The sequence below is a fragment of the Brassica napus genome, chromosome C1, assembly GCF_020379485.1.
Source record: "Brassica napus cultivar Da-Ae chromosome C1, Da-Ae, whole genome shotgun sequence".
Taxonomy (NCBI): Eukaryota; Viridiplantae; Streptophyta; class Magnoliopsida; order Brassicales; family Brassicaceae; genus Brassica; species Brassica napus.
Window position 1 is genome coordinate 25,808,724 of NC_063444.1, and position 22,844 is coordinate 25,831,567.

Genomic DNA, 22,844 nt, shown 5'->3' on the forward strand with positions numbered 1-22,844 from the left:
AACTTCATGCCCATTTAGAACCCTGTCCGTTAGAGCCCGTTTAACTGTGGCCCGTTTATAATTGTGATGCCCGTTTACTCGTTTAGACCCGTGAGCCCATTTTTTTTTTGTCAACTTCTAATTACAATTTAATTAATTTGTAATGACGTTAAACCTTATGCTTTTTTTGTATGCTTTTTTTTTGTAATGACATTGTCATTAATTATTTCTTTTATTGTTATTGTTTTTTTTTTTCAAAATGCAATTTTAATTATCTTAAGATATGATTTTGTGCAAACTTCTTCAAAACCTATTTTTAAATGCAGTTTTAATCATTTACATGCTCAATAACATGTAATAAACCTGATTTAAAATCTGCAGTGTATCTAATACATATTTAAAATCTGCAAGTACATAAATCTGAAACTTAGAAAGTGAAATACAACAAACCATTGAGAATCTGAAAGCACATAAAGCTTGTGTCTGAAATTAAAAAAAAAAAAACTGCAAACCATTTAGAAACAAGACATAAACCAACTTCATCCTCCTCTCTTAGTCTCAAACCAACGATCCCTGCTCCATCTACATGAGCTTTGATCTGCAAAGAAAAAGAAAATATTATTGCAGCCACACAAAAGAAAATGGGAAGCTCGGACGAGGGTGAATGTATTAGTGTTTACACGTTCTTCTCTATTAAAGACAGAAGCAGGTCATGGTTAAACCAAAGAGGCCAAACGCATGGTGTTATCAGCACCAAAATTCTCACAGAAAATGAATCAAATCTCACAAAAAAAAAAAAAAACTAAACCTTTCTCCTGAACTAAGTAACAAGACGCTTGCAATAAAACTCAATTAATAGTCAAGGTTACCTCTTCACTCATGCTCATTCTCATGGCATGTTTGAAACTCAAATCGAACAAAACTAAAGTCATCTTTTCTACACAATTACAAAACTGCAAAAGAGAATTGTAATGAGACTAAATAATCACTACAAACAGGTTCCATTACTTCAAAATCCTATTAATGCTCATCAGAAAGAATCTTAATCCACACAAAACCAAAGAGACTCCATTACTAATGAGACTATGAGAGGTCTTATAAGCTTACCTGAAAGTGAAGATAACTGATAAGTCCAGGGATTGAGCTTATCTGAATAGAACAGAAAGGGGAGAAGATTGACGAAGAGCAGAGGTAGAAGAGAAGTTAGAGAAGAAGAATTAGGGATTTACCCAAATATGTTTGTGATCGTTTTTCGATGATTTCTTACAAAGACAAAGTAGACTTATATAATAACATGTAAATAATAGACTTGGGCTTTTCTTGATTTACTTCATCCCCGAAGCCCACTTAAAGCCCATTTGGAGACTTATCAATACTCCCCCGATGGAGAACCAACTTGTCCTCAAGTTGATGAAACGTTCGAAGCGTTATCACCCGTGCACCATTGTCGTGATCATTCAGTTCTGGTGGCCTTGGTGATTGAAACCAGTCATAGAAATAGAAATCCATTACCTCTTCCATGCCTGTGAAAAACAGTACCAGATATGCAGTAACAAAACTATCTGACGGTGGGGTTTGAGCCAAATAGTATGTGCTCGTGAACGGTTCTTCCCGAGCCACCATAATTTGGAGCTTCCCCCTGGTGGGCCTGTCCATTGGATCCCACGCAAAACCAATCACAACAATCTGAGTACTCTTATATTCCACCATAACATGAATGTCCCCACATGTTTGTTAGTTTATTTGATTAAGTCTTTTGTTGTTCGAATAAGACTCCTGGTTTATAGGAGAAGTAGTTGTTGAATTGTTCTTCCTGTTGTAGAAAATCCTCCGAGAATGTAGGAGGTGGGTTAGTGGTTTAGTTGCATTGTAATGGCTATTTAAGAGCTAAGATAATAAGAACAAAGGTACGGTTTTGTTCCAGCTTGTTCTCTCGATTTATAACATCTGGTATCAGAGCAAAATCTGAGAGTTGTGAGTTTTCTTAAAACAGAGTGAGAGATCATGTCAGGCGATGGAGACATGAAGGTGGTGACGACAATACCAAAGTTCGATGGGGATTTCGAACATTGGAGCATGTTGATGGAGAATCTCATACGGTCCAAAGAGTGGTGGGATCTAATTGAGGAAGGCTATGTTGAGCCAGACAGAGGAGTAATCCTCACCGAAGCACAGAGACAAGAGCTAGCAGAGAAGAAGCTCAAAGATCTGAAAGTGAAGAACTACCTGTTCCAAGCAATCGATAAGTCTATTCTGAAGACAATAATCCAGAAAGATACCGCCAAGCAGATGTGGGATTCTCTGAAAACAAAATATCAGGGAAACGAAAGGGTCAAGCGAGCTCAGCTTCAACGTCTAAGGAGGGAATTTGAAGTTCTGGAGATGAAGGAAACTGAGACCATCACAGAGTACTTCGGGAGAGTGTTGCTGGTAGCAACAGACATGAGGAACACTGGCGAGGACATGCCTGACAACAAGATTGTCGAAAAGATATTGAGAACACTGTCTGAAAAATTCACCTACATTGTGTGCTCGATCGAAGAGTCTAAAGACATAGAGAGTCTTTCAGTGGATGCGTTGCAGAGCTCACTACTGTGTCATGAGCAGAACATTGTGAAGCATTCTAAAGGTTCTAGCAGCAGTGATCAAGTACTGAAGGTGACTGAAGAATTCAAAGGGTGGAGTGGAACAAGAGGAAGAGGAGGATCTTTCAGAGGTCGAGGAAGAGGTAGAGGGAGACAAGGCTACAATAAGGCCTTGGTGGAGTGCTACAAGTGCCATAAACTGGGGCACTATCAGTTTGAGTGTCCTGAAGCAGAGAAGCAAGCAAACTACGCGGAGTTTGATGAAGAGGAGGAGCTTCTACTAATGGCACATGTGGAGGTGCAAGGTTCAAGAATGGAAGATATGTGGTTCCTGGACAGTGGCTGTAGCAATCACATGACTGGGAAAAAGAAGTGGTTTTCACAGATAGATGAAAGCTTTCGTCATTCAGTGAAACTTGGAAATGGAGCTAGAATGCTGGTTCAAGGAAAAGGGAGCATCAGGATCAGAGTAAGCGGTATGATTCAAGTTGTTCAAGATGTCTACTATGTTCCTGAGTTGAGCAACAATTTGCTGAGTGTGGGACAACTACAAGAAAGGGGTCTCGCTATTCTCATACGAGATAATGTGTGCAAGGTCTTTCACTCAGAAAAGGGGCTGATCATTGAGACTTCAATGAGCATCAACCGAATGTTCATAATCGTTGCACAAGTGGTAGGAGCAGAGTCATGTTTCCAGACAGAGACAGTGAATGACGCTCATCTCTGGCACTGTAGGTTTGCGCATTTGAGCTATGGAAGTCTTCATACTCTGAGCCAAAAGAAAATGGTCAAAGGTCTTCCACAAATTGAGACAACAAAGAAGGTGTGTGAGAACTGTCTAGTGGGAAAACAAAAACGAGGGTCATTCCCTAAGAAGAGCGCGTGGAGGGCAAGTAGAAACCTGCAGCTGATCCATTCAGACATTTGCGGTCCGATCACTCCACGCTCGATCGGCCAGAAGAGGTACCTTCTCACTTTTATTGACGATCATAGTAGGAAGATGTGGAGCTACATAATCACAGAGAAGTCCGAAGCTTTTGAAACGTTCAAAAACTTCAAAGCTGCCGTGGAGAAGGAGTCTGGTTTGCCTGTGTGTGGCCTAAGGACAGATCGAGGTGGGGAATTCTGTTCCAAAGAATTTGATGAGTTCTGCAAAACTCTTGGGATCAAGCGACAGCTAACTGCAGCCTACACTCCACAGCAAAACGGCGTGGCAGAGCGAAGAAATCAAACAATCATGAACCTGGTTCGAAGCACACTCACAGAGAAGAAGATGCCTAAAGAGTTTTGGGCAGAAGGAGTCAAGTGGGTAACGCATGTTCTCAACCGCAGTCCCACTGCAGCATTGGAGAATCAAACACCTGAGGAAGCATGGAGCGGTATTAAACCAGACGTGACTCACTTCAAAGTCTTTGGATGTATTGGTCATGTTCACGTACCTGAGGCAAAGAGGATCAAACTCGATGACAAGAGCTGCAAGTGTGTCTTTCTTGGAATCAGTGAGGAGTCGAAAGCCTACCGCATGTACAATCCCATCTCTAAGAAAATTCTGATAAGTAGAGATGTTGTTTTTGAAGAAACAAAGCAATGGGATTGGGGAAGGAATGATGTTGAAGGCATAAGCACAATCTCAGAAGTATTGATGTGGGAAGATGAAAGAGATCATGTGCTTGAGGAAGAAGAGCTAGATGAAGAAGCAGAAAACGCAGAGCAAAATGAAGATGTTCCAGAGCTTGATGAAGACCTACCACAACCAGAGGCAACAATGATTCCTGAAGAACAACCTGCCTCACACGGAGAACCCAGCACCAGACGCGAAAAGAGACGTCCTACCTACCTGAATGATTACGAATGTGGCGTGATCTTGGAAGAAGGAACAGACTTTGTTGGTGACATGATGGTGTTGCAAGCAGTCACTGCAATTGGAGATCCCATGAACTTTGATGAAGCAGTGGCACATGCGCATTGGAGAGAAGCGATGCAAGCAGAGATAGAGTCAATAGAAAGGAATCAGACTTGGGAGTTGGTTCACCTACCTAAAGGTATGAACACTATCGGTGTCAAATGGGTTTTCAAAACCAAGTACAATGAGCATGGAGAGCTAGACAAATACAAAGCGAGGTTGGTTGCAAAGGGGTATGCGCAAAGGTTTGGAGTTGACTATAATGAAGTTTATGCACCAGTGGCAAGGTGGGACACAATCCGGATGATCATCGCAACTGCAGCAAATCAGAACTGGAGCATCTATCAACTCGACGTAAAGAGTGCGTTCTTGCATGGAGAGTTGCAAGAAACTGTGTATGTTGATCAACCGCAAGGCTTCATGAAGAAAGGTGAAGAAGAAAAGGTCTACAGGCTGAAGAAAGCTCTCTACGGACTCAAGCAAGCCCCAAGAGCCTGGTTCAGTAAGATCGAGAGTCATTTCATTAGGGAAGGATTTAAGAGAAGCGAATCAGAGCACACACTGTTCGTCAAAGAAGAAAAACAAGGTCAGATTCTTATTGTTAGCCTGTATGTCGATGATTTGATCTTCACTGGAAACTGTGAGAAGCTGATGAACGATTTTAAAGAATCAATGAAGAAGAACTTCGACATGACAGACCTTGGAAAGATGAGATATTTTCTCGGCGTTGAGGTGCTACAGAGAGAAGAAGGGATTTACATCTGTCAGAGGAAGTTTGCTAGAGAAGTCCTAGAAAGGTTTGAGATGAGTATGAGTAATGGGGTGCATAATCCAATAGTTCCTGGAGTCAAGCTTTCGAAGAAGGGTGGAGGAGCAGTTCTTGACACTACTCTCTACAAGCAAATGATCGGTAGCCTTATGTATCTCACTGTTACAAGGCCTGATTTGATGTTTGTAGTGTGTCTTGCAAGTCGCTACATGGAGAGTCCGACTGAAGCTCACTTTCAGGTGGTAAAAAGGATTCTGAGGTATGTTAAGAACACTACAGAGCTTGGGATCAAGTACAGCCGTGGGAGAGACAAAGGGTTTCAAGCCTACACTGACAGTGACTATGCGGGGGATTTAGATGATCGGAAGAGCACTTCAGGCTTTGTGTTTCTAATGGCAGGAGGAGCTGTTTCTTGGAGTTCAAAGAAGCAATCTATTGTTGCACTATCAACAACAGAAGCTGAGTATATTGCTGCAGTCTCATGTGCAACACAAGGAGTTTGGATGGCCAGGATACTTGAAAAGATTGGACAGAACATTGAAGGATGCGTCACTGTCAAATGTGATAACAGTTCAGCCATTCAACTTTCAAAGAATCCAGCTCATCACGGACGCAGCAAACACATTGAGGTTCGATTTCACTACTTGAGAGAGTTAACTGCAGATGGGAAGGTGAAGTTAATTCATTGTGGTACTCAAGATCAGCTGGCAGATATCATGACCAAACCATTGAAGTTAGTAACATTTGAGAAGCTGAGGGAGAAGCTTGGTCTCGTGGAGACACCGGAGTAAACTGATTTGCTTACAGCTATCAGTTTAGGGAAGGAATTTGTTAGTTTATTTGATTAAGTCTTTTGTTGTTCGAATAAGACTCCTGGTTTATAGGAGAAGTAGTTGTTGAATTGTTCTTCCTGTTGTAGAAAATCCTCCGAGAATGTAGGAGGTGGGTTAGTGGTTTAGTTGCATTGTAATGGCTATTTAAGAGCTAAGATAATAAGAACAAAGGTACGGTTTTGTTCCAGCTTGTTCTCTCGATTTATAACAATGTTAAGTTCGACGAAGTATGGTTGGTAGCTGCCGAAATATGTTGAGCTTGTTTCACTTCTTTGGACTGAACACTAGCTGTCTCAGTCAGATCATTCACAGAATCTCTAGTCTCATTTATCTTCTCATTAAGGTAGAAAAGAGTGGCACAGATCAGCTCTTCCTGTCTTGACATGTTCCACAGTTGTCGTGAGCTTCCCTCTACTATAAGAAACGTACGTAGTACAGTGATCGCTCTTATCTCCATGGTGTCTCTTATCGCTGTAGCTCCAATAATTACAGCACATAACCACCATACTGCTGGAGTCGTTCCCAATGCCATAAGGAGTGAGAGTTCAGATACAAGAGTGTTGTATCTCTGTTGTTGCTCCTCACTCTTCTCACCATAGAACTTCAGTGTACTTCCCGGTAGAATAACAGCCTTGTCCTCGAGGCCTAAAAAGTCAGTGATTGAAACAGTGATCACATCTCCATAACTTGGAAAGGTCTTGTCGTGAAACACTATAGCTTGCCCCGGGTCCCAGACCTTTAACTTCTGATAAGGAGTCAGTTCCTCAAACGCATATAACATAATTCTCCGGTCAACGTAATAGCACTGCGACAAGATGTCTCTGTTGTGAGTAGCTGCCCTTGACAACTTCGCCCCTTCATCCTTCATGTGATGCGCCTTTCTCCTAAGCAACTCTAACTCAGAGTTGGCAAAACATTTTTCTCTCGTCTGTTCCATCTCAAGCAAACCACACATTATGTTGAAAACGAATTCTTGAGTTTTCTCAAAGCTAACTCCACCAGGATCCTACTGATACCAATGATAAGCCCAGGGATTGAGCTTATCTGAATAGAACAGAAAGGGGAGAAGATTGACGAAGAGCAGAGGTAGAAGAGAAGTTAGAGAAGAAGAATTAGGGATTTACCCAAATATGTTTGTGATCGTTTTTCGATGATTTCTTACAAAGACAAAGTAGACTTATATTATAACATGTAAATAATAGACTTGGGCTTTTCTTGATTTACTTCATCCCCGAAGCCCACTTAAAGGCCATTTGAAGACTTATCAATAACCCACCAAACACAACAAAAACCCTCACAGCAGAAACGTACACTTCAAAGTTACCAAACCTCCTGCAACCCAGAATCAAAACCCAGATTAAATAAAACATCATCTTCTCCAAAAATAGATCACACGAAACAAAGAAACTCACTTGAAGTATTAGGATTTAGGACGCTCACAGTCTCACAGCAAAAACGTACCCTTGGAACCAAAGTAGGCTGCAATCTATAATCAAAATTAGAAGAAAACAATTTCGAAATTAGATGAGAAAATGAGAAAATAATTTCGAAATTAGATGCTTACCTTCTCTTAGTGAAGAAGACGAAGAGACCCAAAATATTGTTTCTCAAGTTCGATTCATATCATGTTTCTAAGTTTCATCGAAACAGAGCTTAGAGGAGAAGAATTTGACGGCTGCGAGATTCTAATTTCTGAGATCAAAGGAAAGCATAATGATAATACGACGACGTTTCACATATTCTGAAAAAAAAAAATTTAACGGGCACCCTTTTATTTCGCGGGTACACCCGTTTAATAAACACTCTTAAAGGACCGATCCTGTATGAGCCCGTTAAGTATAAACACTCGTACCCGTTTGGGTACGGGCTCTGCCCGTTTAGAATCCGTCCGTTAAAGCCCCGGGCATGAAGTCCGTTTTAACATCCCTAGGTACGTCCTCCTCCAGAGACATGGACTGCATTACTTGCGCCAGATTCTCGTCCATTAGAAGTAAAAACAGTGAATTGGTTGTGTTTGGTTCTTTTTTCGCTTGGTATGAGTGCATGTTTTGTGAGATGACTGCGCGATGACCCCTAGACAAACACTCAATGTCGTGGAAAATTTGAAAAAATATTAAAGAGTTTTCGAAACTCGAAGATATTCTTGATATACTTCTTGGAAATTTTCCAAAAGAATTTGAAAATTGGCAAAGAAAAAATCCATCCGTAAAGTTATCTCCATTCTGATTGGTTGATACACACCCTCATATCAAAGGAGAATATTTTGTTTCTAGAGAAAATTTCACCAGAAATAATATATAATTCTCTCTCAGGCCCGACTCCCAAGACTGGTTTACCAATTTGATTTGAGTGACCCACAATTTCTATCTACCCGGTTAATTTCCTCTTTTTGGAATCTGAAGTTGACCTGCCACCTTCTGACTTGCCTCATCTACCCGGTTTCCCTTCGTTTTTGGCAAATTTTTAAATTGACAAAACCACCTTTCTCCTTCAGCCGCCTCCTTGGTTCTTCCTTCTCCGGGTTCAGCCCCCGACTTGTCGGAGGACACGCAGCCTTGCCCCCCTGAGGTCCGTTACGTTCTTTAAAATGGCCGATCTTATGCTCTGCTCTCTCCAGTTGGTGGTTGATTTTCCTACTCAGGCCTTCTCTGTTTGGAACCTGCGACGATAAATTACCACCTCTTCCTAAGGTTGAGTGCTTAACCTCATAATACTAGCCTATCTAGTCCTTGCTCAGTTTGGGATTGTTAGTTTCTTCTTGGTACCAAAGATTCACGCCACATCTCGGATTCCCCTTGCGAACTTTCCTCTACTCCAATTGCTAGACGTTACTCTACCTCTGAGAAGGCTAAGTGGACCGCTACTTACCAGAATCTGGTTCGTAGAGCCCCTAAACCGATCCCGGCGACAAACACCGAGACTCTTATTGAACAGAACAAGCTCTTGCTCATTGGCATAGTTACAAATCCGTCTGCTCAAAATACTCGAGCTCTGGTTGATTTTTTTCGTCCAACACTGGCATGTCTCAGGCTCTATCACAGTCCGGGAGCTCGGCCCCCATCTATTTCAGTTCACCTTTGAATCTGAAAAGGACCTCCAAAGAATTCTTGCTAAGGCCCCCTACCACTTCAAACGTTGGATGATTATACTTCAGCGGTGGGAACCTATAGTTGTAGACAACTTCTCGTCCATCATTGCTTTCTGGATCCGCATCCATGGAATACCGCTACACTACTGGACTAAAGAAGCCCTTGAGGCCATGGGTTCTGAACTTGGACACGTCGACTCTAAGGACGTTCCCAACGGAAGGGTCCGAGTCTTCATTAACGGGCTGAGACCGTTAGAGAGACACCTCGAGATAAGTCTACCTTCGGGAGAGGTCAAGGAAGTGGAATTGGAGTATGAGAAACTTGAGAAACATTGCTTCTCTTGCCTTTACCTCGCCCACGAACAAGATCAGTGTCCCTCGCGATCCTCTTCTACTCAACCCCCCGCGGGTATCAACCAAGCAAGAACTCTGGAAAAACTTGCTGAGCGAAGAAGATTTGAAGGAAAAGGGGTGAGGACTGATGCTCGACCCTTTAAATCTGTGAGGCACTATGATTCCTCCTCCCAACATCGCTCCGTTTATAATAACGGAGACCGACGTATCAGACATCCTCAGCCATCGGAGGAGCGAGGTTATAGATCAGAACGTCGAACTGACTCAGTAGAATACAGACGCCCACCCCCCAGATCCCCTCCTCGTCGATCTGAGCCCTCAAAAAAGGAAGCCTGGATGCCACGTAAAGACCAAGAAGCGGATTCTGCTCCTCGCTCTGATCCTAGAGGCTTTGGAAGACTTTCGGTGAGAACTTCCAGACAACTCCCGGTCTCTCAGATCTCTCATACCCCGCCGCCTCGCCTGGCCAGAGAACCTATGAGAACGCCACCAGGGACAATATCAAAGCGTAATGGGTCAAAGGAGCGTCGTCCTGCCTCGAGAGAATTTCTCCGGTAGTGAGCTTAATTGCTTCATCAGAATGACGTCTGGATATGGAACGACTTTCTCTGCCCTTTAATGGAGAAACCTTGCCTCGTAATGAGGATGTTACTATTAACTCTGGTTTGCTATAAGATGTAGAGGTGCAGTATTTTGAAGAAACTATGGGAGATGCTCCGATCACTGGTAGAACTGGTGCCTCAGGCTCTAAACATGCGGAACAGTCGCCGATCAGAACTCTCAGTGAAGATAGACTACATGTCTCTATGCGGCTTGGCCCTGTATCCGCGGAACCAGACGTTACTGTAACGCTACCTTTAGGTCCCCCACCAAAAAGATCAGAACGCATTGCTGCTAAAACGTTGGGCAAACGCAAACTTCCGCCTCAAGCGGCACCAAAGAAAGTGCCCAACACCGCTGGACAAGGAGTATGCGTGAAGAAAAGAAGGATCACTAAGGTGCATAACTCACCCAAAAGAAAGCCAACCCCAGCTGCGGAGAGCTCAAAGATGGGTGGGCGTGCCCGCAATGCTTTCCAGACGGGGCCTTCTACTAGGGTCTATCCAGCAAGCAAGAAGAAGGTGGCGGATTTTCGGCCACTTCAAGATCCGCTTCCTTAGCATGTTTGAGCTGGAACTGTCAAGGGATTGGAAGCACCCTGACGGTCCAGCGACTCAAAGAGATACGATCTCGTATTTCTCCCGATATCTTGTTTCTAATAGAGACAAAAAACAGTGATGAAACTGTTCTCCGACACTTTCAAAATTCTCTATATAAGCAACATTTCTCTGTCCCACCTACTGGCCTGAGTGGTGGACTTATGTTGTCTTGGAAGGATGATATAAAAGTTGATGTATTGTACTCCTCTTGCAATATTATCGACACTCACATTTGCGCCAACAAGTCTTCATTTTATGCTTCCTTTATTTACGGCGCACTGAGAAGAGAAGATCGGCCAGACTTCTGGAACAAAATTGTTGATTTGGGAAAGGCCCGGGGCGATGCCTGGTTTATAACAGGAGACTTTAATGATCTACTCGACAATTCCGAGAAGGTTGGAGGCCCTCAACGGTGGGAAGGCTCGTTTGTAGCTTTCTGCAGCTTTGTCTCCCAATCGGGCCTGTGGGACCTCCCACACGCTGGTAATCATCTTTCATGGAGGGGAATGAGGCATGACCACTTCATCCAGTCCCGCCTAGATCGAGCCATGGCTAACTGTGCTTGGTCTGAGCTCTTCCCTTCCGGATGCTGTGTCTATCTCCGGTTCGAGGGTTCGGATCATCGCCCGCTCCTCACCCTGTTTGATCAAATCAAAACCCCAAGGAAAGGCACCTTTCGATTTGATCGACGCTTAAGGAAAGATCCTGCTATTCAACAGTTGGTGCAAGAGCAATGGCCACAAACTAGAGACGAGGCGGTGATATCCAAACTCGACAGGATCAGGAGGAAAATCATAGACTGGACAAAGGAGCAAAACATCAAAAGTTGTGAGGTTATCAAAGAAGCTCATCAAATCTTGGAAGCAGCTTTATCGTCTCCGGCCCCTGATATGGATCTGATAAACTCCACCACCGCTACGTTAGAAAAAGCCTATCTTGCGGAAGAGGAGTTTTGGAAACAACGAAGTCGCATCTTATGGCTTCAATGTGGAGATCGGAACTCCGGCTTTTTTCATGCTATTACCCGAGGACGGCGGCAGGTGAACTCCTTTGCGATTCTGGAAGACGAGGAGGGCAGGATCGCTGATACGGAAGAGGGGATTGTGCATACTATTTCCCAGTACTTCCGCAATATATTCTCCTCGTCTGGCTCCGACTGCCTGGAGACTGTTAACGAAGCATTATCGCCGTGTATATCACAGGAAGACAATGACCGGCTGATAGCAATACCAGACAAAACCGAAGTGCATAATGCTGTTCTTGCCATTCACGCGGATAAAGCGCCCGGCCCCGACGGCTTCTCGGCGGGCTTCTACCACTCCTTTTGGAGCACCATTGGAGATGATGTGTACCGAGACATTCGGGAGTTCTTTGAGACAGGCTACCTACACCCTCGTCAAAATGAAACCCACGTCCGTTTGATCGCAAAGATTTCAAGTCCGAGGAAGGTCGCGGATTTCCGCCCCATAGCTCTCTGTTCTACCCACTATAAGATCATTGCGAAGATCCTTACGAGACGCCTCCAACCACTGTTATCTCGGATCATCTCACCGCATCAGTCTGCCTTCGTCCCTAAACGGGCTATTGGAGACAATGTTCTCATTACCCACGAGATTCTTCACTATCTACGCACCTCTAAGGCCAAAGTCCGTTGCTCCATGGCTATCAAAACGGATATGAGTAAGGCGTATGATAGGATTGAGTGGGCCTTTTTGGAAGCAGTGCTGCGACGGCTCGGCTTCCACGAGCGGTGGATCTCTTGGATCATGGTCTGTGTGACCTCTGTCTCCTACTCGTTTCTTGTGAATGGAGCTCCACAGGGTAAAGTTAAACCATCACGTGGGATCAGACAAGGTGACCCCTTATCCCCGTACCTTTTCATCCTATGTACGGAGGTCTTATCGGGATTGTGTACACAAGCTCAAGAGTCAGGATCTCTTCCGGGTATCAAAGTTGCTCGCAACTGCCCTCCCGTCAATCACCTGCTCTTTGCCGACGACACCATGTTCTTCACTCGATCAGACCAGGAAAGCTGCTCCAATCTTCGATCTTTGCTGGCCAAATATGAGAGAGCTTCCAGTCAATGTATCAACCCGGCCACATCAACCATTACTTTCTCCTCCAAAACTGCGCTGCCTGCAAAAAATAGAGTTAATCTACCTGTCCATTGACAAAGAAGGTGGCATTGGGAAGTATCTTGGCCTTCCTGAACATTTTGCGAGACATAAGCGGGACATCTTTAACAGCATCATCGATCGTATCAGGCAAAAAATCTTGAGCTGGTCTACAAGGTTTCTTTCGGGAGCGGAGAAACAAGTGTTTCTCAAAGCTGTCCTCACCGCCATTCCAGCCTACGCTATATCCTGTTTCATGCTACCAGCCTCGCTGTGTAAACAAATCCAATCCTTACTTACTAGGTTCTGGTGGGATTCAAAACCAAATATTAGAAAAATGTGTTGGGTGGCCTGGTCTAAACTCACTCTGCCAAAGAACTTGGGAGGTCTTGGATTTCGGGACATCGAGTGTTATAACCAGGCTCTGTTGGCTAAGATTGCTTGGCGGTTGACCCGAGAACCTACTTCATTGCTGGCTCAGACTCTCCTAGGTAAGTATTGCCACTCTGAGTCCCTGCGGGACTGTGCTTGCCGATCATCGGCCTCTCATGGATGGAGGGGCATCATTTGGGGCCGGGACTTACTCCACCTGGGACTTGGATGGAGTGTGGGCACTGGATCTCAGATCAAGGTTTGGTCTGAGCCATGGCTCTCTTCTTCCGAACCTCTAACCCCCATCGGCCCTCCACCATCTGCTGTAAGCCAAGACCTTCTTGTTTCAGACCTCATTAACTGTGAAACGAAGGAATGGAACCTCCAGTCTATCAGGCGGCACTTGCCTCTTTATGAGGAATGTATTCTCCAACTCATTCCCAGTGACTACAATAAACGGGATGAGCTGTTCTGGCTACCGGAGGCCTCTGGCTCCTATACGTCAAAGTCAGGCTATGCTATGGCTCGAAAGGCCCATCTTCCCGCCTTGAACCCTGATTTCCCTTGGAAAAAATGTAACTGGAACTTGAACACTCCTCCTAAGATCCAGGCACTATTATGGAAAGCAACAAATGGAGCCTTACCCGTAGGACATACTCTGCGTGTTAGAGGCCTTCGAGCTGAAGCCAAATGCAAAAGGTGTGGAGAGATAGAAACTCCACTACATTTATTCTTCTCCTGTCCTTTTGCTGCCCGAGTCTGGGATCTTGTTCCTGCGATGTTTAAACCAGTTGCAGGTTCTGTCTCTACAATGAGAGAGCTCCTGATCAGTAACACTAAAATGATCAACCTACCACCTACGGGACTGGGACTCTCACCGATCTACCCTACACTCTACTGGCACCTATGGAAGAACCGTAACAGACTACTCTTTGAAGATAAGTATTATACGGAATCGGAACTGCTCCTTAGAGTCTTGAAGGACGTTCGCTGTTGGGAGGAGGCTTCTCAAACCGAGAAATCTGGCCGACTTACCAACACACGATCTCCTCCCCCTCCCCTTCCTCCTACTGGCCTCAGGTGTTTCACGGATGGAGCTTGAGACCCTGCCTCGAGGAACAGTGGACAGGGCTGGGTGTTTACTGATCTTGCGGGTGTCGAAGTTAGACACCACTCTGGTATCCGTCTTCATGTGGCTGCGCCTATTGTGGCAGAAGCACTAGCGGTAAAGGCTGCACTGTTGGATGCAGTCAATCATGACTTCTCTCAGGTGATCGTTTTATCTGATTCGAAGTCTCTCGTCAACCTTCTCAACTCCTCTTCCTCGACGGTGCTACTTCATAGTGTATTGTTCGATATTAGAGTTCTGAGTTGTAGATTTGATTCTATCTCATACTTTCATATTCCCCGTTTACAAAATGTTGTCGCAGACTCACTAGCTAAATCCGCTTTAAGTTCTGTTGTAACCCCTCCCTTGGGAGAGTAACTATCTTTTATTAATGAAATAGTTTGATAGAAAAAAAGAGAGAAATTCGCCATCCTCTGAGCATATGAGATTGATCCGGTTAGTATTGATTCCCGATTTCTAATGCAAAGAAAAATCGATATTGAATTAAGTTCTATTCTATACAGAAGAACGCTAAATCAATCAAATTTCCCGCGTATTGAAATCGGGAAGATGTTTGTGCTCAGAGTTTCTCTCAAAGCGATATTCTGGAATCAATAGATCGAGTCGGTTGCTCAACATTGTCTCCAACCGGTAAGCTGTTCGATGTCTGGACACGATTTAACGGTTCAACACTAGAACCAAAACTTGAGATTTGTCTCGGTGTTTGGTTATTGAATGTGATTTAGAAAGTTTCCTTTTCCTTTTGCTTGAAGATTAATGCTGGATGAGTAATCTGTTGAATGAAATATCACAAATCTGTGTCTTTTCTTTTTACAGTGAATGATTAAATGGTGGGCTACACCGAGCTCTAGAACATTCTGAACGTATACACCATTAGGCTGAGTGAAACTTAGCTTAGAGGTTAGAAGTTATTGAGAGAAAATTGCTCACGAGAATTATAGGAAAACTCTTAACTATGATATTATATTATTATTGTCATACGTTTATGATAAATTTTTCATATATAAACAGTACAAGCGTGTGCTGGCCATAATTGTTGTTATGAAGTAAAGTACAATCAGCAAGTGCAGACCTTTCAATGGTTGGGCAAATTTTTGAAGGTGTTTGAAGAAAGTAGACTCACTCATGACACTATGCCGCTAGGCCAGAACTTCGTGGTATGGTGTGGGAATACTGATCCCAGGAGTGTCTGGAGGCATCTCAGGCAAAACATCTTTTCCTTCAAGATAACTCACCACTTGTGCCATGCTTGGCCTGTCCTCTGGGTTGTACTGTACACAGAGTAGCCCAAGCTTCAGTACCATCTCTATCTCCTTGCTGACGTAATCTCCTTCCAGTCTAGCGTCTCGGGCACCGACCAAGTTCCCTCTTTTCGAGCATTGACATACCCAGCTGATTAGATTAAACTCTTCAGGCTTCCCTGGATACTCTATGAACATTCTCCCACATGCAAACTCAAGTAATAAAGCCCCAAATGAATACACATCGGCTTTGGTTGTTGGCATTCCTGTGATGATTAGCTCCGGAGCCACGTACCCTACGCTTCCAAGCATAGGGTTCCTGTTTGTGCCGAACATAGCCAGGCCAAAATCTAGCCGACCGTTTAGATCCTCATCCAAGAGTACATTCGCGGCTTTAACATCTCTGTGGAGAACGATCTGCTCGTGCAAATAGAGAAGAGCTGAAGCCACTCCCTTGATGATGTGAAACCTTTGTGACCAACTTAGCTTAGGCTTCTCTTCATTAAACAAGAAATCGTCCAGGTTTCCGTAAGGCATGTAATCATAGACCAATAGTAATTCACCTTTTCTTCTGCAGTATCCTAAGAGCTGTACAAGGTTCTTGTGCCTTAACTTCCCAATACCAACAATCTGAGAAACAAGGTGCTTCGTATCTTGCTCTGCATCTAGTGCGACTCGCTTCACAGCGATATGTGCATTGGACGAAAGCTTTCCCCTGTAGACTGTCCCGTTTGCCTCTGTACCAAGCAACTCGCTGTCTTTGAACCCTTTGGTGGCTTTGTAAAGAGCTTTGTAAGAAAATCTCTGAGGGCTGTAATCTTCCTCCCATTCTTCTCTGACTTCTTCATACTTGCTGTTGGCATACATTGATCTTAAGGCTGCTCCCATTTCCAGAAATCAATTTTCAGTTTTTGTTTTGCAGGTTCTCAAGACAGCTTTTACTTTGTTGTCTGAACCAGTTTTGTAAATGGCATTGTTGTGTCTGTTGCAACTTTTTCAAGCCGTCTCCGTTTGGTGAACTTTTGTGTTTGTGGGCAATGAGTTGCCTACCACTTTCTTCCAGGGGGCAAGGTCAACTGTTGTACCGGACCGTCCATTCTTGTTCTTTAATGGGAATCAATCTCTTAAAATGGTATTTAATAATACGAGTTGCATTCATAATCTCGAATTAAGATCTTTCATCATCAGTTAAATGTTATTAAAGTTGCACGTTGAACAGATTCATCTGCTTGATCACCTGGATGAATTCAATTTTAAAATCCTTTTTTCTGAACGTGAAATATTTTTTTTTTATAACAGAAGTCGACAACAAGAAAGCAAAATCGTGTTTTCAATAAAACTAATGGTCAATTAAATGAATGAAAATAAAACAAAAATGATGTATTAGTATCTTCAATCTCATAATACAACAAATAGATGCCAATACAGATTTAACACAGCCACTTTGTTCTTTAGTTTGGTTGAAGCATCTTCCCATGATTTTCTTCCTTAACAACTGCATTTCAACAAATGAATCAGAATACAAATGCAGGTTGAAATGGTTAAATAAAATTGTTTTATTTAAAGATAAGAAGAGGAACTCACTCTCATTTGTGTTGGCTAAAATGGGAGCTTTGTTGTCTGATGAGTTTGAAGCAGGCACCATGTTTGTGGCTCCATTAAATGTACCAGCCTCGGAAGAGGCTTTGCGAGGGCTTATAGCTTTAGATATCACTCGAGAAAGTTCTCTATCGTCTTCCCCAGGCGTAAACTTCTGGCTTATGTATTCCTTCATGGACACGCCTTTGTCCCATACCTGATTGCCATTACAAGCAGAAAATGGTTGACTAATTCATTTATCCAAATGCGCAGACGCAGATGGAGAGGTAACACTTATAATAAACAAGTTATAGTACCTTAGTGTTGAAGCCAGGAGGCTGGTTAGTCCCTGCGGTGTTGATTTCTGAAACATCTTTTACCTCCGGCTCTGCATCTGTTGTTTTCGGGAAAGCCATATCTTGAATCTTCTTGGTTATAGCGTGAGTAGCTTCAGAGACTTTGGCATAAGCAGGTGCTAGCGTCTCTGTTACGGTTTCTGCTACTGTCTTGCTTGGACTAGTTGGTTCCTTGTTTGTGTACTCTTTCCCTTTCTTCTCTTGCTTGACATTCGACGAGACATTCTTCTCAGAGATCATAGGGTTTTCTCTGTTGGAACCAGTACAATATTTTTGTTGTTCAGCGTGGTGATTGGCTGGGAGAACAGACAAGACATTCGTCTCAGTGATCACAGGAGTTTCTCGGGGATGCTGTCTCGCAGTGGCCTTTAGCTCTTCAGGTGCCTTCTTTGATTCATACACTACACAAGACCATCAATCAGTCTTAAGCAATTTATAAAAATAAAATAAATATTGTTTGTCAATGCAGTTTTGATTTACTTGGGGCTCCGAGATATTCAGGATCTTTTTCTTCTTCTAATTCTCCTTCTTCTCTTACTTTATGGTCTTTAGACTTGTCACGTGGTGAAAGTGTGGCAAAACCTCCTGCTTCTTTAACTTGGTGGTCTGCGGATCTGCCAAATGGTGGCGACATGGTTGCATCACCTTCTTCATCATGTCTCCTCTTGCCGCTGAGACTGTGCTGCAGCTTTTTTGCCTTATCCTTCACTTTTGAGAACAAAGATTTCTTATGGTGGGAATGTTCTCCATGATGCTCATTTTCCTTTCTTGGTGAGCCAATAGGCGACAATTTAGACGCTTCACCAGCTAGAAAAAAGTATGAAAGAACATCAAAATAAGTTAGGGAGAAGCAACAAAACAAATATATTGTGAAATCAGATAATTTCTTGAAGAGATTTACAATGATGACGCTGGCGAAGTGTTGAGAAGCTAGGGCTTCCTGGTTGATGAACATGTGTTTTTAAGGTTTCGAGCTCAGCGACCGGGTCAAGTTGATGCGACATTTGAGAAAAACAAACAGTCTTGTAGGTTTTCTGTTTTGGAACTTTGATTCTCAGATGATAACACAAGATGAATATAAAGACAAGAAAGGGTGGTGTGCATGTCCCTGAATCTTGTTTATCCGAGGTTCTTGGAGAGACCACAAGAAAATTGCTTAAGAATAGCCATGGCCTCCAATGGAAGAAACATTAAAAAAAAAGAAGAGACAGTCTTTGCCTTAGGTATTGACTTTTTGAGCTGAATAATAGGACTCGCATCTATAGGGTTTTCTAGAGAAAAAAATGGAAGCAGAAAATAGAAAGACACTCCTTAAAGAACTCAAGCAAGACTCGGAACTTCTGACCCAAAATATTGCTTGTGTGAAAAGGAAAATAGTGAACACACGAAATTTAGTTGATATCGAATTTTAAATAGCTCCGGATCAGTCCAAAGCACATATAACTTCAATGAATGTGAATTGAATAGAAAGAGAAGTAAATATAATGGAGAATAGAACCTGAAAGTTATGAAGAGGCAATGAATGATCTTAACAACGATAAATAGACAGATGCAGCAGAAGAAGAGATGACGTCTCTGAAGAAAAATCACACTTGGAGTTTGATTGACAGACCTAAGGATCAAAAATCGATTTGTTGCATAAAGATCTTTAAAAGAAAACCTGGAATTGTTGGAGTAGAGTCTCCCAGCTACAAAGCACGGCTTGTAACCAAAGGCTAGTCACAGAAGAAGGGCATAGATTATCAGAAGATGTTTGGGCATAGATTATCAGATGATGTTTGCACCAGTTATAAAACATGTATCCATCAGATACTTACTGTACGTAGTAGTACATTTCAATGTGGAACTACAATAGCTTGATGTAAAGACAACTTTTCTCCATGGATATTATCGATCCTAAAATCTACACTATGTATTTATTAGTTATCGGGAGTTTGATCTAGGGAAGATAAAATGACGTAGACAACGATATCTTTAGAACACAACGATGTAATCAGTTTCCAGTAGGCAAAAATAGACTTTATTGATGAATAAGGATGAATACAATGAACGAATTAAGATCGAATGTTACAGAACGAGATCGATAAGATCAAACGCTAAAACTAGATGAAAACAAGGTCGAAGTATGGGTGTAGCTCTCTCTAGGGTTTTCAGCGTATCCTCTTTCTTATGCATCGATCTCTTCTTATAATGGGCTGCTCCCGTGTTCTTCGCAACCGTTCCGCGATCTCCGGTTCTTCGAAGTCTCCGTCTCGAGCTCGCGTGCTCGTTATGGGCTTTAACTCTTCGCAGCCCATATCCTTGATCGTGGCCCATTAATGTATTAACCGAAATTGGGTCCAACATTTTTCCTCCAGCCTCTTTTGGTTTGAACGAAAAGAAAAGAGGCGGTTTGCTTGAATTCTGATTTCGTCGCTTGGTAACTGGTGCGATTTTGGTTTGACTTCATGATAAACTTTGAAGACCGTTGTTTGGCACGTTTTTATTCTTGCGCGTAACGGCTATATCAGCCGCCGCTAGGGCGAGTCCTAGGTCATCATTATCCTTCTCGAGAATGACGATAGAGCCGTTAGGGTGGCTATAAATGCGCAAGAGATTTTTTTTTGTCTCAATTCCGATTCTTCTTCTTCATCTCCTTTTGTTATTTCTTTGAGATTTCTTGATCATAGAACCTGAGATGTCTTCCTCATTCAGTTTCCCTCATCCGACGACTGAGACCGACGATCTTGAGGATCTCCACAAGGTGTATGGAGTCGACCGCACCGTCATCCTTGACTTGGCTTCTGCGTCTGAGACTCCCGAGACCATTCGAGGAGGATATTGCAGAGCTTATCTCCCTTTCTTCCAATCTTGCGGTCTTACCTTCCCGATTCTGGAGCCTATCCTCGAGATCTTGGCAGAGCTTGGTTTATCGTTTAATCAAATCTGCCCGAACTTCCTTAGGCATCTCGTAGCGTTCTTGGTTAGAGCTATGGAGGAAGGTCTTTCCTTCGGTCTTGGTGAGTTCCGTCACCTTGTTCTGGTGAAGCGGAACAAGCAGAGTCCCAAAACTTTCCTCGTGTCTCCGTGGGTCGCCACATTATTGAGGACATCCCTTATCGCGATGAGAAGTGGCGCGAACATTTTTTTGTCTTTAAGGTGGATCGAGCGTCCATGGGCGACTTCGATTTCTCTCGACTTCCCCGGAATTGGACTAGGAATATAGGTTAGTTCTTTCCTAATCTTAATGTCGATCATTTTTTCTTTGGGGGATTTGTGATTCAAATCTTCGTTTTTTCTTTAATTGTTTCAGTTCATTCCGGAAGTTCTTCGATGTTGGACGAGATTCGGGGTTTGATCGGAGGGAGTCCTCCGGAGAGGTCGTTCGAACTGGTCATCGTTTGACCAGACCCGGATCCGAGCTGCTTTTGCCATGCCAGGAGGAACAAACAGGGCCCCACCGGTTATTGGCAACTCTCAGGAAGTCATTGCGACTCCTTCCATCCAAGCTCAGTCTTCAGACCGATTGATCAGGCAGCTTGTGAGGAGATCGTTGTTTCGTACTTCCGGGTCGACGTCGAGGAGCAGAATTCTGATAGACCTCCCTTGATCTCGATTCGGGATTCCGATGATGAAGATGCTCCTGAGGAGCGACGATCTCCTGTCTCGTTGAGCCCTGGCTCAGAAGACAAAACCATTGCCGTGACCCGTAAGCGACGTCAATCGTCGAAGGCCGCCTTGCCTGGTCCGTCCCGTTGTAGGCGAGAATCAACCGTCCCGGGGCCTGTTTCTGAAGGTGATGGTCCTTTTTTTGTGGCTCAGGACGACCTGATCTCTCTCACCGGTCGCATGAGGTCTGTGGGTTGCCGTCTTCCGTCCCTTACTTCTCTGACCGAGAAGGAGGCTTACGCCAAAGTGGCGGTCGTGAGCTCTAAGGTCTGTTTCCTGCTTTCTTTCCTTCTGAAAGGTGCTTTGAGGTTCTTATTTGTAAGCTTCGCTTTCTTTAGGTTATGGAAGCCTTTAACGAGTATGTTGTAGCGATGGAGGATTGCGTTGAGGTTTCTCAGAATGACAAGGAGATCAAGATCATCGGTTCTGAGATCAAGAGGCTTTCGGTGGAGCTTGAAGTCACCAAATGAGAGGGTAAAAGGGATGCTGAAAAGATCGAGGCCTTGACCGATGACTAGAGGAGGACTCGCCAGGAGGGCACGACTCTTGCGGCCCAGGCCGTTGCTCAGAAGGCCAAAATCGTAGCACTTGAAGTCGAGAGGGATCGAGATATTCGTCGTGCTTCTCGCATCGCTCGCCGTGACGTCGCGGGACGATATCGAGAGATTCTAGAGTCCTTGAAGGAGAAGTGGATGAACAAGAAAAAGGAGGTGTCAACTGAGATCCAGTTGCAAGAGGTGGTCGCCAACATCGATCTTCTGAACGAGCTTAAGGATGGGGGCTTAACCGTGGATGCTGAGCTCGCTCGTTTGAAGGAGATGGAGAAGGACTGTGAAGGTCTTGTTACTTTGGCTACCGTATCGGATTGGTCAATCTCCAAGCTCGATCTTCCTCAAGTTTCTAAAGATTCGGTGGATCAAGCCGAAGGGTCGTCTGTTCCCGATGGAGCCGATTCAAGTTAATCTTTTCTGTTTCTATATCTCTTTTTTTTTTTACTATCTTTTTTGTTTCAGGCTTTTGTTTTCCGCGATATTTGATCGCGAGTTTCGATTATCTTGAATGGATAAACATGATTTTCAGAATATCTTTGCTTCCTTAGTCTTCGAGATTCATTTATCTAGATAGTTGAGATACGGAGACGCCTTGGTCTTTATAAAGTTTTACTTCGCTTAGGGTTTATCACAGTGCTCCGATAGATTCTTGTTCCCTTTTGCCGAAAGGACATGGCATCGAGAAGGACGACCCTTCGCGACTCCGAAAGGATACGAAATCGAACTGGTTGTGTTAGTGCGGAATGCATCCGATCCGGAGACTTGAGCGAAGCGCTCACAGAAGTTCTTCGTGAGGAGACCCGAATCCCGCGAGCTTCACCTCAAGAGGGAAAAGACCTCGAGGGCGAAAAGTCTGCTGCTCGTATAAAGTCGAGTAGCCCAACTGGTTCGGAGGGGCACGATCGTCCTCCGAAGAAGGCCAAAACGAATGGTTCAGACCATCGTCTCGGTGTTTCGGGTGATACGGTTGTTGCTGAACCGTTTCATTTGCAGTTTTCTCACTCCAAGGATTGTTCTATCACGGAGGATCCGGATAGTGTTGCTCACTTGGTGAGGCATTTCAAGCATGCTAGATGTCCACTTCCTTTGTTGCGAAATATGACGGAGCACAAGGCTGATGTGAAGATGGCTATCGATCATGCTAA

The 22,844-nt window shown here is 43.7% G+C and overlaps 4 protein-coding genes and 1 long non-coding RNA gene across 6 annotated transcripts; 1 reads left to right on the forward strand and 4 right to left on the reverse strand.

The window, feature by feature from the left end:
* Positions 1–327: 327 nt before the first annotated feature.
* LOC106376454 lies at positions 328–7,333 on the reverse strand. 2 transcript variants are annotated; one of them, XM_048745986.1, is made up of 4 exons: positions 6,282–7,333; positions 1,209–1,708; positions 1,087–1,128; positions 328–577 (listed from the first exon to the last, which is right to left on the reverse strand). In XM_048745986.1, the coding sequence occupies exons 1-2, from the start codon at positions 7,022–7,024 to the stop codon at positions 1,327–1,329; spliced, it is 1,125 nt and encodes a 374-aa protein (XP_048601943.1). In that variant the 5' UTR covers positions 7,025–7,333; the 3' UTR covers positions 328–577; positions 1,087–1,128; positions 1,209–1,326. The 2 variants fall into 2 exon arrangements, with proteins under 2 accessions (XP_048601943.1, XP_048601942.1); XM_048745985.1 differs by having other exon boundaries at positions 1,087–1,708.
* A 1-nt stretch (position 7,334) lies between these two features.
* LOC125580811 lies at positions 7,335–7,838 on the reverse strand. Its single transcript, XR_007318587.1, has 3 exons — positions 7,634–7,838; positions 7,482–7,555; positions 7,335–7,401 (listed from the first exon to the last, which is right to left on the reverse strand). It is a non-coding gene; the product is annotated as an uncharacterized LOC125580811 (long non-coding RNA).
* Positions 7,839–15,464: 7,626 nt separating this feature from the next.
* LOC106374645 (receptor like protein kinase S.3) lies at positions 15,465–16,604 on the reverse strand. Its single transcript, XM_013814627.3, has one exon. It carries the CDS (start codon positions 16,452–16,454, stop codon positions 15,465–15,467), a length of 990 nt encoding a protein of 329 aa, XP_013670081.1. The 5' UTR covers positions 16,455–16,604.
* A 231-nt stretch (positions 16,605–16,835) lies between these two features.
* On the reverse strand, positions 16,836–18,562 carry LOC106374648. Its single transcript, XM_013814628.3, has 5 exons — positions 18,402–18,562; positions 17,981–18,307; positions 17,462–17,901; positions 17,151–17,361; positions 16,836–17,061 (listed from the first exon to the last, which is right to left on the reverse strand). The coding sequence occupies exons 1-5, from the start codon at positions 18,502–18,504 to the stop codon at positions 17,018–17,020; spliced, it is 1,125 nt and encodes a 374-aa protein (XP_013670082.2). The 5' UTR covers positions 18,505–18,562; the 3' UTR covers positions 16,836–17,017.
* A 1,615-nt stretch (positions 18,563–20,177) lies between these two features.
* On the forward strand, positions 20,178–22,110 carry LOC106373478. The gene is made up of 5 exons (XM_013813646.1): positions 20,178–20,499; positions 20,793–20,859; positions 20,920–21,415; positions 21,487–21,606; positions 21,667–22,110. The coding sequence occupies exons 1-5, from the start codon at positions 20,178–20,180 to the stop codon at positions 22,108–22,110; spliced, it is 1,449 nt and encodes a 482-aa protein (XP_013669100.1).
* Positions 22,111–22,844: the final 734 nt, after the last annotated feature.

Excerpts from the sequence above, each read along its gene's own strand:
- LOC106373478 (XM_013813646.1), top strand. The coding sequence starts at position 20,178 with ATGTCTTCCTCATTCAGTTTCCCTCATCCGACGACTGAGACCGACGAT. Across the intron at positions 20,500-20,792 it reads AGGTCTTTCCTTCGGTCTTG|TTCATTCCGGAAGTTCTTCG; the intron begins GTGAGTTCCGTC and ends TAATTGTTTCAG. Across the intron at positions 21,416-21,486 it reads TGGCGGTCGTGAGCTCTAAG|GTTATGGAAGCCTTTAACGA; the intron begins GTCTGTTTCCTG and ends CGCTTTCTTTAG.
- LOC106376454 (XM_048745986.1), bottom strand. The coding sequence starts at position 7,024 with ATGTGTGGTTTGCTTGAGATGGAACAGACGAGAGAAAAATGTTTTGCC. Across the intron at positions 1,709-6,281 it reads CATACTTCGTCGAACTTAAC|ATGTGGGGACATTCATGTTA; the intron begins ATTGTTATAAAT and ends AAACTAACAAAC.
- LOC106374648 (XM_013814628.3), bottom strand. The coding sequence starts at position 18,504 with ATGTCGCATCAACTTGACCCGGTCGCTGAGCTCGAAACCTTAAAAACA. Across the intron at positions 18,308-18,401 it reads ACTTCGCCAGCGTCATCATT|CTGGTGAAGCGTCTAAATTG; the intron begins GTAAATCTCTTC and ends ACTTTTTTCTAG. Across the intron at positions 17,062-17,150 it reads TTTAGCCAACACAAATGAGA|TTGTTAAGGAAGAAAATCAT; the intron begins GTGAGTTCCTCT and ends GTTGAAATGCAG.
- LOC106374645 (XM_013814627.3), bottom strand. The coding sequence starts at position 16,454 with ATGGGAGCAGCCTTAAGATCAATGTATGCCAACAGCAAGTATGAAGAA.